At 37.4% G+C, this 23,075-nt stretch overlaps 2 protein-coding genes across 2 annotated transcripts in view; both read right to left on the bottom strand.

The window, feature by feature from the left end:
- The window catches only part of LOC129742054 (uncharacterized), a 144,362-nt gene extending 127,757 nt beyond the window's left edge, over positions 1–16,605 (bottom strand). Inside the window, exons 1-5 of the mRNA XM_055733901.1 lie at positions 16,251–16,605; positions 16,140–16,194; positions 15,779–16,081; positions 10,135–10,244; positions 4,360–4,706 (exon numbers count right to left, since the gene is read on the bottom strand). Coding sequence (XP_055589876.1) covers positions 4,360–4,706; positions 10,135–10,244; positions 15,779–16,081; positions 16,140–16,194; positions 16,251–16,605 — 1,170 coding nt within the window. The remainder of the gene's footprint in view (positions 1–4,359; positions 4,707–10,134; positions 10,245–15,778; positions 16,082–16,139; positions 16,195–16,250) is intronic.
- Positions 16,606–17,866: 1,261 nt separating this feature from the next.
- Positions 17,867–22,084, bottom strand: LOC129742056 (uncharacterized). The gene has a single exon (XM_055733902.1). It carries the CDS (start codon positions 22,082–22,084, stop codon positions 17,867–17,869), a length of 4,218 nt encoding a protein of 1,405 aa, XP_055589877.1.
- Positions 22,085–23,075: the final 991 nt, after the last annotated feature.

Genomic DNA, 23,075 nt, shown 5'->3' on the forward strand with positions numbered 1-23,075 from the left:
AATAAAATTGACCCATAATTGTTACAACATCTACCAAATTTCACACAATCATGGGTCACTTTTTTGCTAGCAAAGCAAAACATTTCTTGGTTGCTATAGCTCTACCCAAATGCCCCTTGAATTTATACTATCAAAGAATGCCCCTGAATGTTTTCCAGAAACGCGATGATTTCCATGTTGATATTTGGGTGTTGCCATGGACTTCTATGTGACTAATAATTGTGAGCAATTTGACTAAGAATTGTTACGGGCTACAATTTTGACCCATAATTGTGGTTTTGAAAAACGCTGATAGTTTCGGTAAATTATGTTATTCTTTAACAAAACTGGAAATAAAAACACATTTGAACTCAAAGAAGAAGCATTTCATGTCTAAAATGTATGCTAAGCTTGATATTTGGTCAACTAACACTCGAATAAACAAGCATTTTATGGTGAAAGGATACGTTAAGTGACTGATGATTGTGGGGGGACTGTACATTTTTTCTGTCAAAAATATTATTAAGAAAAAAGTGTTAATCTGCTGCATACATTCAGGGGTAAAAAATACTACAAAATATTCTTAAAGCTTGAATCATGACGATAAAGCATAGAATGGATGAAATTTTACCGTTAACAAACGCATAATGAAAAACTATTATATCCCAGCATATGGAAACGCGATTTATGAGATTAAGTTCTGATTTGCATTTTGTTGCATGTTGCCCCAGACACCTAACTGAATTATAAAAATATTTATTTCAAAAAATTTGGTGATTATCCGAAAAAAAAATTATACCAACAGTGTTAGTATAGGATAATAAAAGGATTATAGGGTTTGAAGGTGATACCATTAAGCCAATCCGTCATACTAGGTTAAGTTTTTTAAGGCATCGAAAAATGTTAAAACTTGTACATCTATTTCTCGATTTTTTAAAATTTTTATGAGAAACAAAAACTTTGAAAAACTCTTTCACGATGTTGAAAACTATGTCATATTCAATTTGTTATCAATCAATGATTACTTTATTACAGTATATCGAAATAAAAATTTAATGAGTGTTGTGGTATACAAATGTTGCATTTAACCCTGTTTTTGCATGATGCCCCGTTTGACGGTAAGCAATTATTTTTTGTTATTTTTTATCCGTTGTTGTTTTTCCCAAATTTAACGTTTTTTTTGTGAACTCAAATCCCAGGGAAATATAGTTTAAACAGTAATATTAAAGAAGTTTTCAATTTGAAAATGTTTACCAATATAAAAGAAATTAAAGAATACATCGAAGATTTCAAACAATTGAGAAAAATGTTTAAATAATTCCCGGGATTCTGATTTATCCGTTACCTTTCCATTGATTTTTCATGAAAAAACATGTATGAAAAAGTAAAAGCAAACCTCAAATCCCTGTAACTTTTTTCAGGTGTGTCAAAACGTTTAAAATTTTCTACAATTGATGCAATGAAGACTAAGTGGTTTCACAGTGTTGCCAGAATTTATCACGGTTTCTTTTGAAATTGTTACACCTTTATCATAGAAAGTTCCATACAAATTTGTAGGCTTTTAACGGTCATCTTAGAGCAGTGGTTTTCAAACGTTTTCCACTCACCGTCCTTTTTCGCCTTATCTTAAAGCTCAACACCCCCCTGAGCTAAATTAAAAAAAAAAATACTTTTTGGGATCGTTGCAAATCCATAAGCTTTTGGAATTTAACTGGAGTAAAACAAACTCATAATTCAATTAAATTTAAGTTACTTCAAACTTCTAGGAAGAACTGAATTTAAAATTAAATTTCCGAAACACATTCATGAATTTGAATACATTCAATTCGACCGACCTATCTTGTTTTTTGTTACCAAAATTCTTTACAGTTTTTATTTTAAAACAGCTCAAACATTTTAATAGTTTTCCTTGATTTCATAAATTTCAAACTTAGTTTATGAAAATTGACAGACTTCATTGAACACCTAATTTGAATCATTTTCTAAGTTTTCGAAGCAGTAAAAAGGAAGTTTCAAAATTTCATCAAATTCAATACATACATTCAAAAGTTATAAACTCCTTAAGGGGGGAGTAGGGTCTAACATAAGCTTGCCAGATTGCCCGGTTTTATCCGGGTTTGCCCAGATATTTGATGCAAAATTTCGAGAAAGTCCGGTCCGGCCCGGTTGCCCGGATATCGTGAAAAAAGTCCGGATATTGCCCGGATTTTTTCACAATTCTCACCAAGAAACCAAAAAAAAACAAAGTTTTTGAGTTAGTTTCAGCTAAATCGATTAACGGTATGGACATTTTCAACGATTGTTTTAAATAATTTCGCTGATTTACTTTTATAAACATTTAAATATTTAAGTGTTCCAAAAAGTTTTTGGAAGTCTGCAATTACATTAATAAAATAATAATTTCATCTTTTTTTGCATTTTTTCTTTGCTTATATATATAGTAACACCTAAATTTTGCCCGGTTATAGCCCGGTTTTTGGATTTGAAAAATTGAAATGGAGTGGATGGGAGTGGAAAAAATTCTGGCAACCTTAGTCTAACACTTTCAAAAAATATATTTATTTTTTTTCTTATTGAAAAACATTTCAAGAATGTTGTGTCAAATTTTCAAGTCAATCGAAGCAAAACTGTTGAAATTATAGGCCTTTATCTCCTCTTATCTAATACTGCAAGAATTCTAGAACAGAAACTTCAAACGCGTTTTTCTCGAAAGCATATTTTTAAAGTCAGTGGACATCATTTTGTATCTACCGCTTCATAGTAGTAGGTCCGTGAGGAACAAAAATTTGATATGTGATGATATGCTTCTATAAAAATTCTACCCGCTCATTTTCAACATCTTTCATTTCATCTAACCTTTTATCCACCTATATAAAAACCTTTCATAATCTTTAGATGTCTCTACTAAAAAGGACATCACTTTTCACTGCTAGGCCGATAAATTAAATCTACAAATATAAATTACGGTGATAAATCCTTCATAAAAAAAATACTAATTTTTTTGAAAAACTGAAAAAATATGCTTTAAAATTTTGTGAATTCATTTGAAAATTAAAAAAAATATGAAGACCAAGTTATTTAACATTTAAGAAGGAAATATTTCAATAAAAACATCTTGCCATTTTGAAAACTTTTTGATAACTAAAGAGAATAGAATGGTTTCGAATCATTAGTTAAATTTTGTCTATCACCTCTTGTTTCGGTGATTTAGAGCTTATAAGTATAAAAATGAATCGGATTTGAATGAAATTAATAATTAATTATGTACTGATGAACTTACAACCCTACATGAAAAAAAACGGATTCTGAATTTTTTTCTATACTTCATTCAATCCAGGAATGATTGAGATACAAAAATCTTAAAAAGTTAATTTCTACAATTTTTTTAATTTGGAAAGACATTATTACAAGTTTGTTTAAAATGAATGTTTTAAAAAGATTTTATTTCATTTAACAATTCATTCCATGAATGAATTTAAAATAAAAAAAAATGTTGATTTCAAATTCCTAACTGTTTTAATTACACTTCTTAATAAAAACCCATTCTTTATGTTTCAAGTGTGTTTCAAGTGTCAAGATTTTAGTTGCAATATAAAAGGTTTATTGAATTGCAAATCGAAATTAACAATTAAAATTAGTTTTTAATCCGTGAACGTCATATATTGTCTTAAGCTAAAATGTGTTATCCCTAGAGTGATTAAGGACAAAATTCCGTCGGAGGCGAGCCAAATTTCTGATATGTTTCTTAACACTAATTTTTAAATACATTTTTATCAAGTAATTACCCGTTAATACGATAAATTCATTTCATGAACTTAAAATCTCACTTGGAAAAAATCTCCATTGGTGGTGGGGGTGGATTAAACCCCTTAACCCCCCTTAAACAGCACAACTTTTGAATCTGTATTAATTTTAATAAAACGTCTACCAAATGAGTGTTTTGCGTATGTTTTTAGTAACAGTTAGCAATAAGTGTTTAGCACTTTTAAGAAGATATAGCTATTTTAAATAAAATTTACCAGTTTCGAACTCGTAACAAAACGTTTAAGATCAAACCAAAAACTCTAGTAACATATGTTGTGATCTTAGATTTTAATGACGACCGTTAAAAAAAGGTTCAATGATATTTGCAGATGCGATAGGTTTTTTTAAAAAGTATCATAATGAAAAATGATTGAGACGTCAGCCAAAGTAACGAGTTGATGTTAATTTATGTTGATGGTTGACATGGGGTCATATGGGTCCAGTAAACACAGCATCAACACAATCTCGCAAACTTACCTCGGCAACTACACAAAAATATGCCGGCGGCTGATAAAGTTACAAGTAAGCAAATTGAATCGTATAATGAAATCTCATTTTCCCGGATATTCCACCTACCTTTTCCAGCGGAACGTAGCTCGTCTGATGATCATTTTGCTGTTTTATTCCCTTGCCGGGTGGAACAAATGGATTTTTCGCCCCCGGCTGCAGTCCCGGACCTCCGATTCTTCCGCCGGGTTTTGGCGCCGGCCTTCGAATGGCGTGCTTATCTCGCAGCTCGAGCTCCATCCGTAAAATGGCATTCGAGGTGGTGGTTTCCGGGCTCGAACCCTTTCCCGCTTCTTGAGACCCCCCAAAACTACGAATTTCTCCACCTGGCCCTGGAGGAGCTGCATTTTCCGGCACGTTGACATTCAGATTCTGCGAAGTGGGTGGAAGAATTTCGCTGTTTCCGTAATTGAATCCTGTGGCGGAAGGATATCAGAGATAGCGCAGGTTAAACAAGAGATTCCGCAAACGAGAACGAAACGACCGGAAGTGGAATGGAAAAAAGAAAAAAAAAGAGCGGCTCTAACGGCGACGACCGGTGAACTACATATAACATTACGAGAATAGTAACTAAGTCATTATGGAGACACAGGAGAGAATAAAAATTTGATAATCAAATCGTTTGAAGTAACTATTTCGTTTTACAATTTGCCTTTCCATTTCCGGTTGGTTCGTTATGCTTTGAAACTTTTAGCTTCCAGGAAGCTACATAGTTATATGAAATTGGCTTGCCAAAAATTGAGAATTGGATCAACTCAAACAGTCTGGTTATCATTCGTTTCATAAAGTAACCAATTTCCAACAGTTTTGAAAAATAAAAACAGTAAAAAACGTATTTCTTTAATTTTTTTTTGCTCAATTTCTAACAGTTCAAAAAGGGGCTTAAAGAATAATTAAAAACTCATGAGATGAAGGATAATGCCGAGGTCTCAAGGATTGGTTGAAAATCGTTCACAATTGAGTGAGCTTCACTGTAAAAATTCTGTTAAGGTACGGTCTAACACTTTCAAAAAATCGATTTTTTATTTTTTTATTTTCTTATTGTAAAACATTTCAAGAATGTTGTGTTAAATTTTCAAGTTTATTGAAGCAAAACTGTAGAAATTATAGGCCTTTATCTCCTCCTATCTAATACTGCAAGAAAGCAAGAACAGAAACATCAAACGCGTTTTTCTCGAAAGCACATTTTTAAAGTCCGTGGACATCGTCATTTGAAAACTACTTATCCGGTTCTTTTCAAATTTAGAACATATTTTCTACATATAAAATACCAGACCCCAACGTTTTTCTTTTTTGTTTTTTTACTTTGGGGAGATTTTACAGATAAAAAATGGCGGATTTTTTCGTGAAAAATCGTAGTTTTTACTTCAAACAGCCACAAAAATTTCATAATTTTTTTTTAAATTAAATAAAAACGTTGGGGTCCAGAAAAACATCTATTAAAAATATTTTGCTCTGATTTTTTGACTTCAGATGATTCTGTGCTGAGATACAGTGTCCACCGCCAATCCTGTTTTCTAAAAGGCATCCTCGAAAGTGCTCCGTCACCGGCTCATTTTTCAATATTTTTCTACGAAAAAATTACTAAATGTTCTTCTAACAATGCTTTGTATAATGCAAAAAATTTGAATACATTTGTTTGAACGATAGCTCTAGAAAAAAAATCGTGAAAATGGTGTTTTTTTACCCGTTAGACCCTAACCAACCTCCCCCCCCCCCAGATATTACGAAAGGTTTGTAACATCAATTTTGGAACAGAGTTAAGGATTAATGGAAGAGCAAAATCTGAATTTTTCTCACATATTTTTTTCTCCGGTTATTTGCGTAAAGGAAGAATCCATTCCAGAATATTTTAAAAAATCAGGCAAATCGACAGTTATAGTTGAATTTTATTATAGCTTGGAATCTTTTTAAAGATTATGTTACAATTTCTTATTTTGCAAGAAATGGTTTTGGTTGATTTTTTTAATTTGCAATTCTTGGACAAATTGATGATGGTAAATATGTTTTCACATTATGTTTTCAACCTTTTATTTTCAAAGTAAGAAACTTCATATCAAATCTTGCAATAAGTTCTTCCTAGACCTTGCAGAGGTCTAGGTTGAAAAAAAAATCAGGCTTCCAAACTCAAACAGCCGTAACTAGCGAATCCTAGACTGAATTTCACGAAATAACTTTTGCTGAGTTATTCAGGTATCAGGTATGTATCTTCTTCTTCAAGTAATAATTGTTAATACATCACGTGCATACATAAACGAAATTTTCAAATAAAGATAAGAAAAACAAATAACTGATGAAATTCAAATACAAAATTGAAAAACATGAGATTTTTAGGACATTTTTGGTGCCTATATTTGAATATTTTATTTTGGGAGATTTGGCAAAAGTGTACAAATTTCCTTGTTGAATTTTTACCTATTTCCCAAAGTTTTCACGAAAACAAACGCTGCTAGAATATTAAATCTTATTGCAGATTAGGATTCAGCGTACTTAAATCAGTTAGAATAAGCTCTTTGTTTTTTTGCACATCGGAAAATGTAAATTTTGTTAGCTTGTGCTATTTATTGTAGGGTAAGCATTCCAAACTCCATGTTCCAAACATACAGAATTTTTGGACATGCCCGGGTATTCAAAGTAAAGTGGACAATTGAAGCAGGCTTGTCCGGTGCCAGAATATTTAAAAAAACAAGTTCGTATTTTTCTGGATTTATTCTCATAATTTAAAAAAATAAAGATTTTTTCGGATTTTGTGTCTAAAAACTTCTTAATCAAATGCCTAGATCTTGCCAAGTTTGAAAAAAATAGTCCTAATTTGCACAGCTTGCATATTTACGGAAAAAGTGCACCCATTGCCCCTCCTTAAATCCGGTCTTGTCAGTACCTATCAAATAATTAACTGAACAAAATTTCCTTTTGTGATATCAACAGAAGAATTAATAATGTTTATTCAATTTTCTTAAAACTGTTAAATAGATTTTTTCGAAGCGTGGTATCTCTGAAACAAGATTATACAGGCAAAATCTGTATCACTTTTCTTCGGGAAATAGCCAGGATTGAGGATAGTAAAACGATTCATACTAAAATTTTATTCTTCAAGTAGGTTAGTTAATTCATCAGTTATAAATAATTGATTTCACTCTTAACGGATTAATTTGGAAACTTTTTAGCGCCATACCCCTAAAACTTGAGGTGGTAAACAAAGTCTGACAAAAAAAATAATGTGCAGGACGCAAAAATCTTGCAAAACCAGTTTTTAAAACTCAAAAAATGTGCCTAAATTTCCCGAAAGTTTCCAGCAGAACTCCAGCTAAAGTAGACTTTTCATTGAAGAATATTATGAACTTTCAGAAACTAATGCTTAATTCAATTTATTTTTATAATATTTTTTTTAAATAACACAAAAAATTGAAATAATATGTACCTACTTAAAACAATACGTTGTACACTTTATTCATCAATCGTTTGTTACAAACTTGTTACTTTTTGATTAATTTCGGTTCAAATATAGAAATAAGAAAGAGGAAATTAATGAAAATAAAGATCCAAAAGCTTCATACCTTAAAATCATATTTTGATAATCTTTTTTAAGAATAAAATTTATATTAGAAATTGATGTATCGAAACCAGAATTGATTATACTAATACAATATTTTGAATTTTCATCAATCAGTTCAAAACTTCAGAAAATATTTAAGTATCAAAATTGTACAATAAATTTTCAATTACTAGCAATAAAAATACCAAAAACTTTTCTTAAATTTTCGGTTTTTCAAGTGTGTAGTTACATGATAAGACTCCTTTACATTTTTGTTTGTTTAGAGCTGACATAGAGAAGCTTAAAAAAATTGTGGATAACAATTTTTTTCTACATTTTCTGCTTTTTAAATGTGTGTACTTTTTTCATTTGTAAAATGACATTTTGACGAGAAATTCTCTAAAGAGTTCATATAGTGATAATTTTTGAATAACATCATATAAGAATTACAAAAAATGATGATTTAAACATTCTTTTGCTGGGAATATTATAGAATCGTACTATTTAAAAAAAAAAATGATGTGTCCGAATCTAGATGTAGCTCGCTGAAATGCTCAGCAAATTTGACTCCGAAAAGCTGAAAGTGTCGCCTAGCAGTCAATTTAACTAAGCCTTAAAAAATGTTGCTAATTCTAGAGCTCGAAAGCTGTAAAGCCGGTGCCGAGGCAATGCGACAAAACTTGTAAAAAATCAGTTTTAAACAAATTAAATATGTTAAATTCTGTAACGTCCCTGGCATATAAGTATGCATATGCTGACTTTTTTGCAAAAAAAATATGCTAGTATTCTTCTTCTGTGGATAAAAAACCATTTTCGTGACAAAAACTTTGATTTTCGAAGTTTAAAAAAAAAAGAAAAGCTATCTTAATTGTTTGCTTCGCAGCCTACAATCTCATCTAACCGATTTAACTTTTGATTGAATTCCAGAATTAATCTGCAAATTTTGTTTTTAGATTTTACTATCTGAAATTCCATTAAAACGTGTTTTAATGGAACAAAAATAATCTAATCTTAATAATTTCTAAACGTTAAATACTCAAAATTTCTCTCAGGTTGTCTCAAAAGAGCAGTAAAGGGCAAAAATGAAGCGAAAATTGAAGAAGGAGGTTGCAATCACCTGCATTGTAGACAAGACAATGTATCAGATTAGAGGAATTATAGTGATCAATATCGTGACTGAAAAAAATGTGCGCCTTCCGGTGAGCGATGTTAAAAATAAGAAAAATAGAAATATTTCTTACAAAAACGATTAATAATAATTATATTCACATGTTTTCAGGAATAATAATACGAATTCCTTCATTACCTTCTCCGAAAATATTTCAATCAAACGAATTGATTTTTTAGACACACGCATTCAAACAGTTCCATCTTTTGATGAACTAAGCTTAACCAATGAGAAATTCAAGCTGAAAAAATTAGAATTAAAACAACTAAACAAAAGAAATCTATCCTTTGTTCATAAAAACTGCCTTTAAGATGAAATAATTTTGTCGTTTTATACATTTATAACTGGTTTATAATTCATGAGAACATTAGGTATTTGAAATAATGTGTGAATCCCAAAAAACATCATTTTCTTGAAACAAATTGTTTTCGGAAAGCCGCTGGAAAATCTTAATATTGAAGATATGAGACTTGTCAATTATTTAATTAATAATTTGATGATAATGATAACTGCTATACCATGGGAACAAAACTTTCAACTTTATCCGTCGTTGTTTTATTTTTTGTTGAACTATGGAAACTTTATCAATAGTTCCGTTGTGTTTAAAGAATTAAAATAAGTGTTATTTTATCTCATCAATAATAATTTAACTTAAAAAAACTTGCATCAGGATTTTAAGTTCTTCAACTAGTTCTTCATCACAGAAACTAAATAAAATTTTCTTAGGGTCAACAAAACTTCTTGATTTTTAATGTTGAGCAGACTAACAAATTTATTCCAACAGTGCCATAATGTTTAGCTTTGGATTATTGTAACATTCCCATGGGCAATTTTTTGGTGGAAATGTATCACTTTATTGTTTTACTTTTGCCGATTTTCCTCATGTAACATGGTGCAGTTTAACAGTTTCCTTCAGGGGCAGTTTCACAGCCAGTTCTCATGCATTATTCAGTAGCAATTATCCAATCTGTCGAAAACGAGCCGTGGGTTAAAGTAAATTTTGAGCTTGAAGCAAAAAAAAAATGAGAAAAGCGAAAGCAGCCTGAGAAGTTAGCAAAACTTCGCGCATTACTTCGCTAACCAGTTGCGGAAATCGCAAGTTTATTTTGCCTTCTTTGTTTTGATTTTTTTTGTCTGTTACTTTTGCTGCTGCCGCCAAGCACGTGGATCGAATTGGAACATTCCAAGTACAATTTCCTTTTGCCATTCGGGAAATACTCTCGACAAACACGGGCAAACTCCGGAAATTGCCTTTTTTGCGGTAAGGAAAACGAATCGAAAATGAGAGGAACCTTGACCAAGTTTTGGCTCCCTGAACAATCTCTCCTACGAAGATAGGTAAGCATCCTGTGATCCGATGGAAGATCGTTTGAGTGGAAGAAACTGGCATTAGGGAAATGAACCGTGGATTATTCGTTACCCCTCGACTGAACATAGACCATGCTTGAAACGTGCTAGACTTGAATTGTTCGTTCAGTAATTTTGGGAAAACTCCAGGAATTTGTGAGACCAAATTTTGCAGGATTAAATTTTGTGAGACAATATTTTGGGAGATCAAATATAAATTTGAGAAAACAGCAGAAAATAAAAACAGCAAAGATTAATCGTAATTAAAACAAGATAAAGCAACGTGAATTTCATTTACGCGTACGTCTTGGTGGCCGAGCAGTTAGCGTAATGAGACGGTAATCGCAGGTCGACTGACGGGATGGGTTCAATTCACAATTCGGTACTGATTGTCAATTGCCAATCTTGTGTATTCCACGTTTATTCAATCTGTAAAACCTTAATCAGGTGGGACGGTATATATTTATTTGAAAGCAAAATTAGATGAAAAAAGATATAAAAGGTCAAAACAAACAAAATCAAGGTAAAACAAAATAAATTATTCGAAAAAAGAAATTAGACAGATCACCATGAAAATAGATGGAACATGACAAAATAAGATTTAAAAAAATAAAACAAGATAGTTTGTTTTTTTATTCTATATAACGACCGTTTAAATAAAGCAAATTTAAAATACATTTAATCTTAAGATGAATCAAGCTGATACAAGATTAAAAGCAAAAATCAAAGAAACAAAAATCATTAAAAAAATGAATAGAAAAAAATTAAGAAAAAAAAGAGATTAAAACCAAACAAGATAAAACAAAACAAATCAAAGTGAAACAGCAAAAAAAGAAAAAAAAACAAGGTTAGCAAGATAAAAAGGACAGTAAACGAACGACTAAGAATAAATAAAATTGAAAAAAGAAATTTTAAAAATAAGTTAACCTAATTACAAGTTAATGGATTTTTGTAAATCTATTTTTGGAATATCGGTAAAAATGTATATTCTTGGAGCTCTCTCCATCAGAATTGAAAATTGGTAAAGATGCTTAGAAAAGTTAGGAGAACATTTTACAGATGTTGAAAAGAGCGAAAAAGCATTTTTGAAGGCCGCCCGTACTGAGAATACGTGTACACCACATGTAAGCTTCGGACTAACCAAATTTTATTGTATAGGTTAAGGTAATGCCACCTCTATCCCGGCCCTACTTCTCCTAAAAAAATGAAATGTTCCGGGCTAAAGTATAGTGTAGGTACGTAAAAAAGCTTTCCAAGGAAAAAAATGCTTTTTCACTTTTTTCTCCTTTTCTCCTAACTTTTCTATGCATAGATAATTGTTCTCGACTAGTAAAACTGTATAAACGGGAAAATATTTCGGCTTTTTCAGTCAATTCACGGATCCAAAACACCTTCTCTTCTTATTCCGACGTTTCGTTCTTTATTTGAACTTTTTCACAGGAATCTACAACAAACATTACAATCTCTTAATGAACTAATTGACAACATAGAACAGTAGAAAACTTACAGAAAATTGTGTTTCTTATCTGGAGGATCGATTACAATTAAATTCACATACAATAACTGGACACTTTTTACCATTAAAAACGCTAAAAGATATTAAAATGAAAACTTAGATGAAAAGGCTTACTTAAATATTTATAAAAAATGAAAATTACTGCCTAGAGCAAACTCCAAACACGAAAGAAAATCTCAAAGAAACTCAGCAACCAACACTCCGATCACTAGCTGGTTGCACTACCAAATGATGTTGTTGATGTAGCAGTTTCGGTCTGTTTGGGTATGTTTTTCTTCGGGCTATTTCCTTTCTTGATAGTGTTGAGGATCCCGGAATATGTAGAGCTCAGATGGTCAACATCGGATCTCTTATTCACTGTTGCATCTGTGTTGATGATGTGACAAACTTCCAGTATGGGCAATGCAGACTCCCGACGGCTTTCATCCAGAATGGCAGCACCTTTTAAATTGAAGCGATGTTCTGTCTCTATGCAATGTTGTAATAGAGCCGTTTTCCCTTTGAGATCAGAAATTTCGTGTTGTTTCCTTGGGCTATTGTTGATGGCATATTCAGTCAGTAGCTGATTCAATTTGTTGATATTACTTGCATGGCCTCCTATGCGTGTTTTCAACGTGTTGGTGCTATATCCAACATATTTCGCTGGGCAATCGTTGCACGAAATGCAGTAAACAACGTTATTTTTCATATCTGGCGGAATTGGGTCTTTGGTTCTACTGAAAAGTTGGCTTGTAGTTTTTTCATAACGAGCAGCTAATTTTATGTTGGGAAAATCATTTTTCAAAACATTTTGTAGCTTCTTCGTCAATCCGCTGACAAATGGAATTGATCTGTATCGTACAGTTTCGGGTGTAGAGGGAGAAACAATTTGCGTTGAATTATTTCTTGCTATTGTGTTCCTGATTCTGTGGCGAAGTGAAACTGGGTAGTGATTTATTTTTAGGTGTTTATCAATGATTCGATCAATTTCTTCTCCGGTGAGATTGGTGCTGAATGTCTGTACTCTTCGAATGAAATTATTGACCATGTTGATTTTCATGTGTAACGGGTGGTAAGAATAATAATCCATGAACCGCCCCGATGCCATAGCTTTACTGTACCATTCAGTTTTGATAGTTTGGTCGTTTTGGCGAACTAGTGTTAGGTCCAGAAAGGGTATTCGGTTGTTCTGTTCGATCTCATGTGTAAATTGAATATTTTCGTCATAAGAGTTGAAAATATTCAAAACATCGATGACTTTGTTTTCTGGTAACGCTAAAAGCAGATCGTCAACATACTTTTTCAAAATTGGTAACGGGGTGGGAGAGTGTTGAAAAACGAAGTCAAGGAGAGATTCTGTCACTAATTCAGCTACTGCTGGTGACATACAGTTACCCATAGCAGTGCCGAATATTTGTTTGTAGTATTTCCCACGGAAGGAAAAATAGCTACATTCTAGACAGAACTCCACTATCTCAAGGAACAAATCAAGATTTATGTTAGTGTGTTCTTTTATATCTGCCCAACGTTGTATGACTGTGGAAGTGACTAAACTTCGTGGAATACATGTAAACAAGGAAACAACATCAAAGGAAACCAAAATGTGTTCCTCAGGTAGTGTTACTTTGTTTATATAGTCACAAAATGAAAAAGAGTCGGTGATGTTATAGGAGCTTTTGATCGATGAACTTATGATCCGGCCGATGTATTTGGAGAGCATGTACGATGGTGCACCTATATTCGGAACCACTGGTCTGAGCGGCAAATTCCTCTTGTGTACTTTCGGCAATCCATAAATCCGTGGGCATTGTGGTGATTGTGTGCGAAGTTGATGTGCTGTTTTTTTGTCGATCAGTTTCAGTTCCAATAGTCGGTTTACCAAGTTGTTGTTCTTGTCTTTATATGTTGAGGTCGGGTTGCGGCTGTGTACTGTGTATGTGTTTCGATCCGATAGTAAGTCGAGCATTTTGGTGTTGTAGTCTTTCTCATACATAACAACGGTTTGTTTACCTTTATCAGACTCCACTACTATTAGGTCTGGATGATCTTTGACAAATTGTTTCGTTCTCATGCATGCAAGGTGACGAAAAAATTTGCCAATTTGCCAAATAACGTTGTTTACTGCATTTCGTGCAACGATTGCCCAGCGAAATATGTTGGATATAGCACCAACACGTTGAAAACACGCATAGGAGGCCATGCAAGTAATATCAACAAATTGAATCAGCTACTGACTGAATATGCCATCAACAATAGCCCAAGGAAACAACACGAAATTTCTGATCTCAAAGGGAAAACGGCTCTATTACAACATTGCATAGAGACAGAACATCGCTTCAATTTAAAAGGTGCTGCCATTCTGGATGAAAGCCGTCGGGAGTCTGCATTGCCCATACTGGAAGTTTGTCACATCATCAACACAGATGCAACAGTGAATAAGAGATCCGATGTTGACCATCTGAGCTCTACATATTCCGGGATCCTCAACACTATCAAGAAAGGAAATAGCCCGAAGAAAAACATACCCAAACAGACCGAAACTGCTACATCAACAACATCATTTGGTAGTGCAACCAGCTAGTGATCGGAGTGTTGGTTGCTGAGTTTCTTTGAGATTTTCTTTTGTGTTTGGAGTTTGCTCTAGGCAGTAATTTTCATTTTTTATAAATATTTAAGTAAGCCTTTTCATCTAAGTTTTCATTTTAATATCTTTTAGCGTTTTTAATGGTAAAAAGTGTCCAATTATTGTATGTGAATTTAATTGTAATCGATCCTCCAGATGAAGAAACACAATTTTCTGTAAGTTTTGTACTGTTCTATGTTGTCAATTAGTTCATTAAGAGATTGTAATGTTTGTTGTAGATTCCTGTGAAAAAGTTCAAATAAAGAACGAAACGTCGGAATAAGAAGAGAAGGTGTTTTGGATCCGTGAATTGACTGAAAAAGCCGAAATATTTTCCCGTTTTTCTATGCATCTTTATCAATTTTCAATTCTGATATTTTTTCTCCAAGAATATTCATTTTCACCGATGTGCCGGAAATAAATTTGAAAAAAGAAATTAAGAACAAAAAAGCGAAAAAATAAGATGAAACTTGATAAATAAAAATAAAGAACAAAAAAACAACATGAAACAAAAAAAAAACCCAGACCATATAATTCCAAGATAAACTCATACGAAACAAGATATAAGTAGATGAACAAAACTAAATTAGATAATGCAAGATACAAAATTATTTTACGAGATGGAACAACATTAATTGAGGTAGAATAAGACAGAGCAAGAAAAAAACAAGATAAACGAAAGCTGACTATAGCTGAGCAAAATCAAACATCATAGAACTTTAAATATCTAGATAAATATATAATCAACATGATGAAACAAGATAAAAAACGAAAATATATATGTTCCCGGAATCCGACCGGAAAGTGTGGACACTGTTTTCGGACACTTTAACTAAACTCGCGACTTTTAGAATAAGAACAAAAACCGAACTTTATTAAAACAAAGTGTCTAACTATTGGACTTTATTTGTCGACGGTGTTGTTACACAAAAGCATGCGCGCGCGATCGTTGGTGATAGTAGACTATCGCTTCCCCAGTATATGAAGCGATACTGAGGGTTAGTGGTGAATACAGAAAACAATCAAGAGCTATCGTATTGTTCCTATCAGAGCTACTGGGAAATATAGTAGATAGCGAGCGGGAGAATTTATGTTGGGTGGTAACTCACTAAGTGGTGCCAGTTTATCCCCTGAACATGCCGGCCACCATTGAAATCATGAGATTTCAATTAGAAATTTGCGCAAACAAATCATCGGTTCTGTTCAAACTAACCTTTCTCTATAAAAATCTATCCGCTAATGCTAATTGTTACAGATAATTTTCACTAGCCTACTCTAGACACTGGTTGAAAAATGTGTCTTCATTTTCGATCGTTTTACTTGATCTGGATGGTTCTTCTTCGATTCTGTTGCTGAAGCCTTCTGCGATGACCTCTTCGGTGATGATGTTGATGAATGGTTGCACCTACCCATGGTGCACTTGACGTTGACGATGTGGATTTTCCTGCTGGTTGATGTTCGGGTGCCTGGTTCTGGTTCGAAATGACTTCAAGAAGGTGTGATGTTGGATGCCAAGGATGACCTGCTGGCGGACCTCGACCTGCTTGCCTGGACCTGGATGGGTACGTCTCGGAATCGCCCTCTGCCACGTGCGCCCACGTGGCCCAATGGATGTGATGCGCGCTGAAAAATATGAGAGGGTGCTTTTTCACTTGAATTTATGAACACTAACATAACTTGCCTGGAACGGAGGCCTCCTGGCCTCCGTTGGGTGCCTCCAGCACCGATGACGACCACTGGAATCGTGGTGGAACGGAAAATTGAAACCTGACTACCTCTAGCAACTACGTACTGCAACTGCGACGACGTTGGCCTCCGAAAAGGTTGATCAGACCATCGATGACCTGTCGATCTTGGTGCAGATGCCGAGCGGTGGATCCGACGCTCGGACGAGCCGTTGATGCAGTATAGTGTCGTTCCCATGTTGCTGTGAAAGATGTATAAACGGACGAAGTATGTTCTTGGGGTGAGCGGATGCTCCGAGACGGCACAAAAGTATCGTTGACATGGACCAAACACCGGGGAGCTACATGCTGAGACCTGAACCAACTGCGATTGACGAAAAGGCGATTGTGACTGCGATGAAGACCGTGCGATGATCGTTCCGGGACCCGGAACGAGGAGGGGGGACTCTGGGGGATGAACATTCCTTAAGTTTTTTGAAATATAATATAAAAAAAATACGTAACTGGGAGCGGAGGCCCCATGTGGGAACCTCCGCGACGCCGCAGCGCCTCGATGAAAGCACCTAGTGCTCCTGCGATGGTAGTTCGTCGAAGTTGTCCCGTATTGGAAGGACGCAGATCTTCGAAATTCCCCGTTTGAGAGTGGTATCCTTGGTCTTCACCAGCACTACTCGAACGTGTCCGTCTGGGCCTGGAATGCAGCTGATTACACGGCCTAGGCACCAACTTTGTTTCGGCATATTTTCCTCCATAATCAGCACCATCGTTCCGACGTGTATATTGTTGCGCTTCTTCGTCCACTTAGTACGGTTGTGTAGATTTGACAGATATTCTGTAGACCACCTTTGCCAGATCCGCTGCATGAACATTTCCTTCTCTTGCCACAGAGACAGTCTGTTTAGTGGAAGGTCCTGAAGATCAGGCTCTGGGAATGCAGTCATGGGTCGGCCGACTAGGAAATGTCCCGGAGTAAGCGCTTGGTAGTCGTCGGGATCGTTGCTAAGTGGAGTTAGAGGCCGAGAGTTCAAGATGGCAGAGATTTGATGGACTACGGTGTGAAGCTCATCGTATGTAAGAGGATTGTTGCCGATGGTTCTACGAAAGTGCCGCTTAAATGATTTGACGGCAGCCTCCCATAGGCCTCCGAAGTTGGGAGAACGGGGAGGGATGAATTTGAAGTCAACGCCATCTACCTCGGCTTCGGTGATTATGGTGCGCTGGAATTGTTGGTCAACGAAGAGTTGCTTCAATTCTCGAAGCTCGCGATCAGCGCCGACGAAGTTCTTGGCGTTGTCGCACATTACTAACTTGGGAGTGCCTCGAATAGCGGTGAAGCGCTTGAATGATGCGAGAAAGGATTGGGTGGACAGATCGGCGACAATTTCCATGTGAACCGCTTTGGTCACCAGGCAAACGTAAATGGCTATGAAGCATTTAATTGGAGCTGTTTTCCGAACTGGATATTTGATGTAGAAGGGACCACACAAATCAACACCGACCTTGTTGAAAACGAAGTCCGGATTCACCCGTTCTGGAGGAAGATCTGCCATCAGTTGTTGCTGCACCTTGGGCTTGTTTCGGAAGCATGACACGCATTCAAATATCACCTTGCGAGCCAAACTGTCGATGTGAATTGGCCAAAAACGCTCACGAACTGTCGATACTAACAGCTGCTGTCCCGCATGAAAATTCTTCAGGTGATAGTGACGCATGATGGTTTTGGTCAGAGGATGTTTCGGGTGTAGAATGAACGGATGGCGCCTGTCTTCTGAAATAGCAGCATGGCGCAGCCGGCCACCGACGCGCATTGTTCCATCACGAGCACAGGATTCAACGAAGAAAGGGGGGATGATGATCTAATGTCGTGGTTCGTGCGCAAAGCTTTCAGCTCCTCGGGAAACGTCTCACATTGGGATAACTTCACTAGTGCTTGCAAAGCTTCGTCAACTTCTTCCAGTGATACTTGGCCGATGCGTTTGGTATCACGATTCCGCTTCTTTGAGTTGTGGATGAATCTTTGCAGCAGAGCAACAATTCGAACAAGACGTGGCAACGAGGAATGCAATTCGAATATAAAACTTGCTGGTTGTGCTTGGACTGGCAAAGCTGCTGCTGGTTTTTCTTCGAGCATGGAGTTGTCGATTTCTGATGGGTGTTCAACGATTGTTGGCCAGGCGGATCTATCGAATTTCAACCAGCTGGGGCCCTCCAGCCACAGTGACTGGTATTGCAGCTGCGCCGGACTCATGCCTCTGGAGATGATGTCTGCCGGGTTCTCTGTCCCTGAGATGTGATTCCAAATTCCGCCTTTGGTGATGTGTTGTATTTCCGACACTCTGTTGCCCACGAATGATTGCCATCTGGATGGAAGTGAAGCGAGCCAGTACTTGACAATCATAGAGTCGGTCCAGAAATACGCAGAGATCGTGAATGGAATACTTTGCCTCAGCTTGTCGTACAGGTGGGCCAATAGAAGGGCAGATGATAGTTCTAATCTGGGAATCGATTGCTTTTTCTTCTTGCGAGCCAAATCTTCTAAGGGTGCTACCTTAGATTTTGCTGTGACGAGCCGAACTGTGATTGACCCTTTATCTGATGTACAGCGAAGGTAGATACATGCTCCATATGCGGCTTCTGAAGCGTCGCAGAAACCGTGGAGCTCTACACTGGTCAAGTTGTTTAGATAGCCCGTCCACCTGGGCACAGAAAGCGATTCTAAAGCAATCAAATTGCGGCGGTACTCCTCCCAGAAAATCTTCATATTGTCTGGAAGCGGATCATCCCAATCAGACTTGTGCTTCCAAATTTGTTGCAAAAATATTTTTGCCTGAACAACTACTGGTCCAATTAATCCCAAAGGGTCAAAAACACGAGCGATGTCAGATAAAACGGATCTTTTCGTGACGCAAGCATCAGAATTCCAGACTGGCACTGCGAATTTGAAGCTGTCCGATGATGGTTCCCAGAGTAATCCTAACGTCTTTACTGTCGCTGTCGACGAATCAAGCTCGAGTGTTGTTCTTTCGTCTCGCAGCTCTGGAGAGATTTTTGACAATATTTCAGGACTATTCGAACAGTATTTCCGAAGAACGAATCCTGCAGAGTTGGTCAAAGTATTGACAGCTGATACCAGCTGGGCACCTTCTTCTGGATCATCAGTTCCTGTCATCAGATCATCGACATAAACATCCTTCTTGATCACTGCTGCTGCTGCTGGATAGCTGCTCTCGCCGTCCTGGGCCAAACGTTGGAGGGATTTGGTTGCCAAGTATGGCGCTGACGCAGTTCCATAAGTGACCGTTGCCATCTGGTACGACTTCACAGGTTCGTCTGGTGAGAACCTCCACAGGATGCGTTGAAGCGGTTGATCAGCTGGATTCATGCGCACCATGCGATACATTTTCGCAATATCTGCCACAATTGCGATTTTGCGAAACCGGAACCGAAGAACGATAGATAGCAGGTCGTCCTGCACTACTGGGCCAACCATAAGTGCCTCGTTGAGCGAAACCCCCGAAGTTGTCCGACAAGAAGCATCGAAGACTACCCTCAACTTGGTGGTGGTGCTGTCAGGTTTCTGAACAGGATGATGGGGCATATAGTATGCCAGCTGATTCGACTCCTCCTTGACCTCGATCATGTGGCCCATATCGATGTATTCTTGGATGAACTCAACATACTGCTGCTTCAACGCTGAATCCCTTGCTAAACGTCGTTCAAGACCTTCGAGCCTTCGAAGTGCCGTGGCTCTGGAGTCTCCGAGTTTGTCGATGAGGTAGCTTTTCTTGGGTAATGAAACTACGTAGCGTTGATCTGCATCTCGGTAGGTCGTTTCGTCGTAAAACTCCTCGCAAGCAGATTCCTCCACAGACAACAAGCTTTTGGAAAAGCAGGATTCCAATTCCCAAAATCTTGTTACTATATCTCGTAGCTCAACATTTGCGCATGGATAGGCAGCAGATCGTGGACCAACTGAGGTGCTATCGGGTACTCGGCCAGAAATAACCCAACCGAAGACGGTTTTCTGCATCGTCGGGCCGTTCTCGTTCAGTTTTCTACGGCCATCCTCAAGCAAATCGTAGTAGTGCTCCGCTCCAATGATGAGGTCTATCGGTCCTGGCTGATGGAAATCTGGATCTGCCAAAGTAAGATCTGCCGGAATTTTCAGCTGACTCAGGCTAACTGCTTGAGTCGGAAGCGTAGAAGTGAGCTTCGGAAGGACATGAAGATCAATCATCTCCACATAGGACGAAATACAATGATCTCTCGGCAGAATAGTAGCTTTGACTAGTTTGTTGGACTGAACCACCGAACCACCAATGCCAGCAACAGTCAGGAAGCTAGAAGCTTCAACAAGATTCAATTTTTGATAAAGGTTCGTGGTAATAAAACAATATTCCGAGCACGAGTCTAGAAGTGCTCTAGCCAAAAGGAAATTCCCTTGGCGATCAGTAACGCGCACCAAGGCGGTGGAAAGAAGAACTTGATGAAGTGAGGTGTAGGTGTTAACAGGTAAAGCATGTGTATCGATGGAAGGGTCTGTGGTGTGTAGTGGGTTGCATTGCAGTGTTACTGGGTACGAGCTTGAATGTGAACTTCGCTGGTGGGTAGGTGTGGTCGTGTTCTGGGCATGTGGTTGTGGTTGTTGTTGTTGTTGATTGATGGGATTTGATGGTGGATTCGGCACTTGTGGATTGTACGGAAGTGGCGCACTGTTCACTCTCACTGGATGCAGCAGGGTGTGGTGTTTGTGTTGACACTGACGGCAGTTCCCACGGGTGCAGGCACGAAGCATGTGCGACGATGAAAGGCAGTTGAAGCAGAGTCCATGTCGTTTTACCATCTCATGCCGCTCAGGGACTTTCAGCTTCAGGAATTTCTGGCATTTAAATGCTGAGTGTGGCTCTCCACCGCAGAATGGACAACGATTTGAAGGTCTGACTGTTGTGTGGCTGACAGAAAACCTAGGATTTTTGGGCTCGTTCGCATTAGGTTTCGCAGGTGCAATAGATTGCAAGACGGCACATTGTTGTCTCAGAAAATCTATCAAATCGTCATAAGTTGGAACCTCTTTCGACGCATGATGAGCCTCCCAAAGTCGCAAAGTACTGGAATCGAGACGTGAACATACCATGTAGGCCAAAACGGTACTCCAACCTTCGGTTTCCTCACCAATCTTCGCAAGCTGTAGCAGGTTGCGATCATATTCGCTGATCAGATGACTCAAAGCCTCAAAGCTCTCCCGTTTAATGGGTTCAATACTGAACAAGGCATCTAGATGGGCCTTAACTATTAATTTTTTATTCTCGTAACGTTTTTGGAGAAGATCCCATGCTACGGAATAATTTGCTGCTGTCACATCCACCGAAGCAATTTCCTGAAAGGCGTCTCCAGTTAGCGAAGATCGGAGATACGTGAACTTGTCCATAGTAGATAGTTGATCGTTCAAATGGATCAAGCTCCGAAAAGTATCCCGAAAGGTAACCCACTCACGAGTGAGGCCTCCGAAGCTAGGAAGTCGGATCTCAGGCAGCTTCACACGAGAATTGGTTCCCGGAAGGCTGCTGGGAAGGGTTGTGGGTTGAGGTGGTGGTAAATCAGTTTCCAGAGGAAGAAGTGCTTTTAAACTTGCCTTGAGTTCACAGTAGGTGTCTTCGAAAAAGCAGGTCAACACAGCACTGGCATCGTCGCGTTTCTGTTGACGTTCGCAGCGCTGCTCGGGGGATTCTTTGGTTTCCTCATCTTCCTCTTCTTGCACGATTTCCAATTTTCGTTGCACAGTGTAGAATTTTTTCATGGCTGTTTCGAGCATTTCCAGTCGGGTGGCAATTTGAGCTGCATGTTTTTCTGCCTTAAACTGGTCCAAGAATTTCCTCACACCGTCGAACGTTGACTTAATCTGCCTCTCCTGCTTCTTCAGATCCTTCAGCTCACTGGTCATTTTATAAGTTGCACTCTCCAATCACAATTTACAAAGAACACTTAATTTTCAATAAATTAGCACTGATAGTTCAGGTTTTTTTTTATTTATACAGCCTTTTTTTCAGTTTCAATACTTTACACAATGCGAAAGTTTTAGAAAAAAAAAACTTTCATAAGTTCAATTCAAAATGCATTGTAGCAAAGTACTGTTTCGAATCACTATAAATTTCAAAGTTCACTTTTTAGAAATTCACTTTTCACATTTTGACTCCGAAATCCACGTATTGACGCGCCGTTCCACGTACGACAAGTGCAAAAATGATTGACTGCAGCGAGGGGGAATCGACCAAGGAAAACAACAAAAAACCAACAAAGCCAGCAGAACCAAAGACCAATCGTCAATCAGCGGAAAAACCCAGGGATGGTTGTAAATTTACCAATTAATTGGCGAGAATTTCATAATGCAATCTAATATTTATTGAAGCTCGCTATTCTAATATTTTATCAGAACCCACTTTTACTCACTCGGTGCACGTCTCATGCATGACGACACCACAGACCAACATGCAAAATCAAACCTGAATCCGCTTCTTACGACCTCATTGTTTCTCCGCTGGCACCGATAAATCCGGAACGTTCACCACCAGGACCGATGACCTTTGGTCCAACTGTTGAAGTTGTCGTAAACCGTTCAACCGTCCGTTGAAATGAGCGATAATCAGCGACTGGATTCGCCTTCTCAAACAGCTAGTCCTGGCTCCCAGAAACTTTACAAGTCGGGATCTGATGTTGGCCAACACGTACGGACGTAATATGGAATCAAATGTTCCGAAAATATCACTTTGTGCGAATCAGGATTCGCGATGGCGATGGTGATGGCGCACAGATGCTGGTGATTGCCCGCGAAGTAAAACAATAGGGCGTCTTCGACCGCACAAAGGGCCAATGTACTTTGGTAACCGCGCTTTTCATAAAAGGGTCAATGCCCTTTGTTCACACAACACGAGGTC

Source organism: Uranotaenia lowii, chromosome 2 (genome assembly GCF_029784155.1).
Source record: "Uranotaenia lowii strain MFRU-FL chromosome 2, ASM2978415v1, whole genome shotgun sequence".
Lineage (NCBI taxonomy): Eukaryota > Metazoa > Arthropoda > Insecta > Diptera > Culicidae > Uranotaenia > Uranotaenia lowii.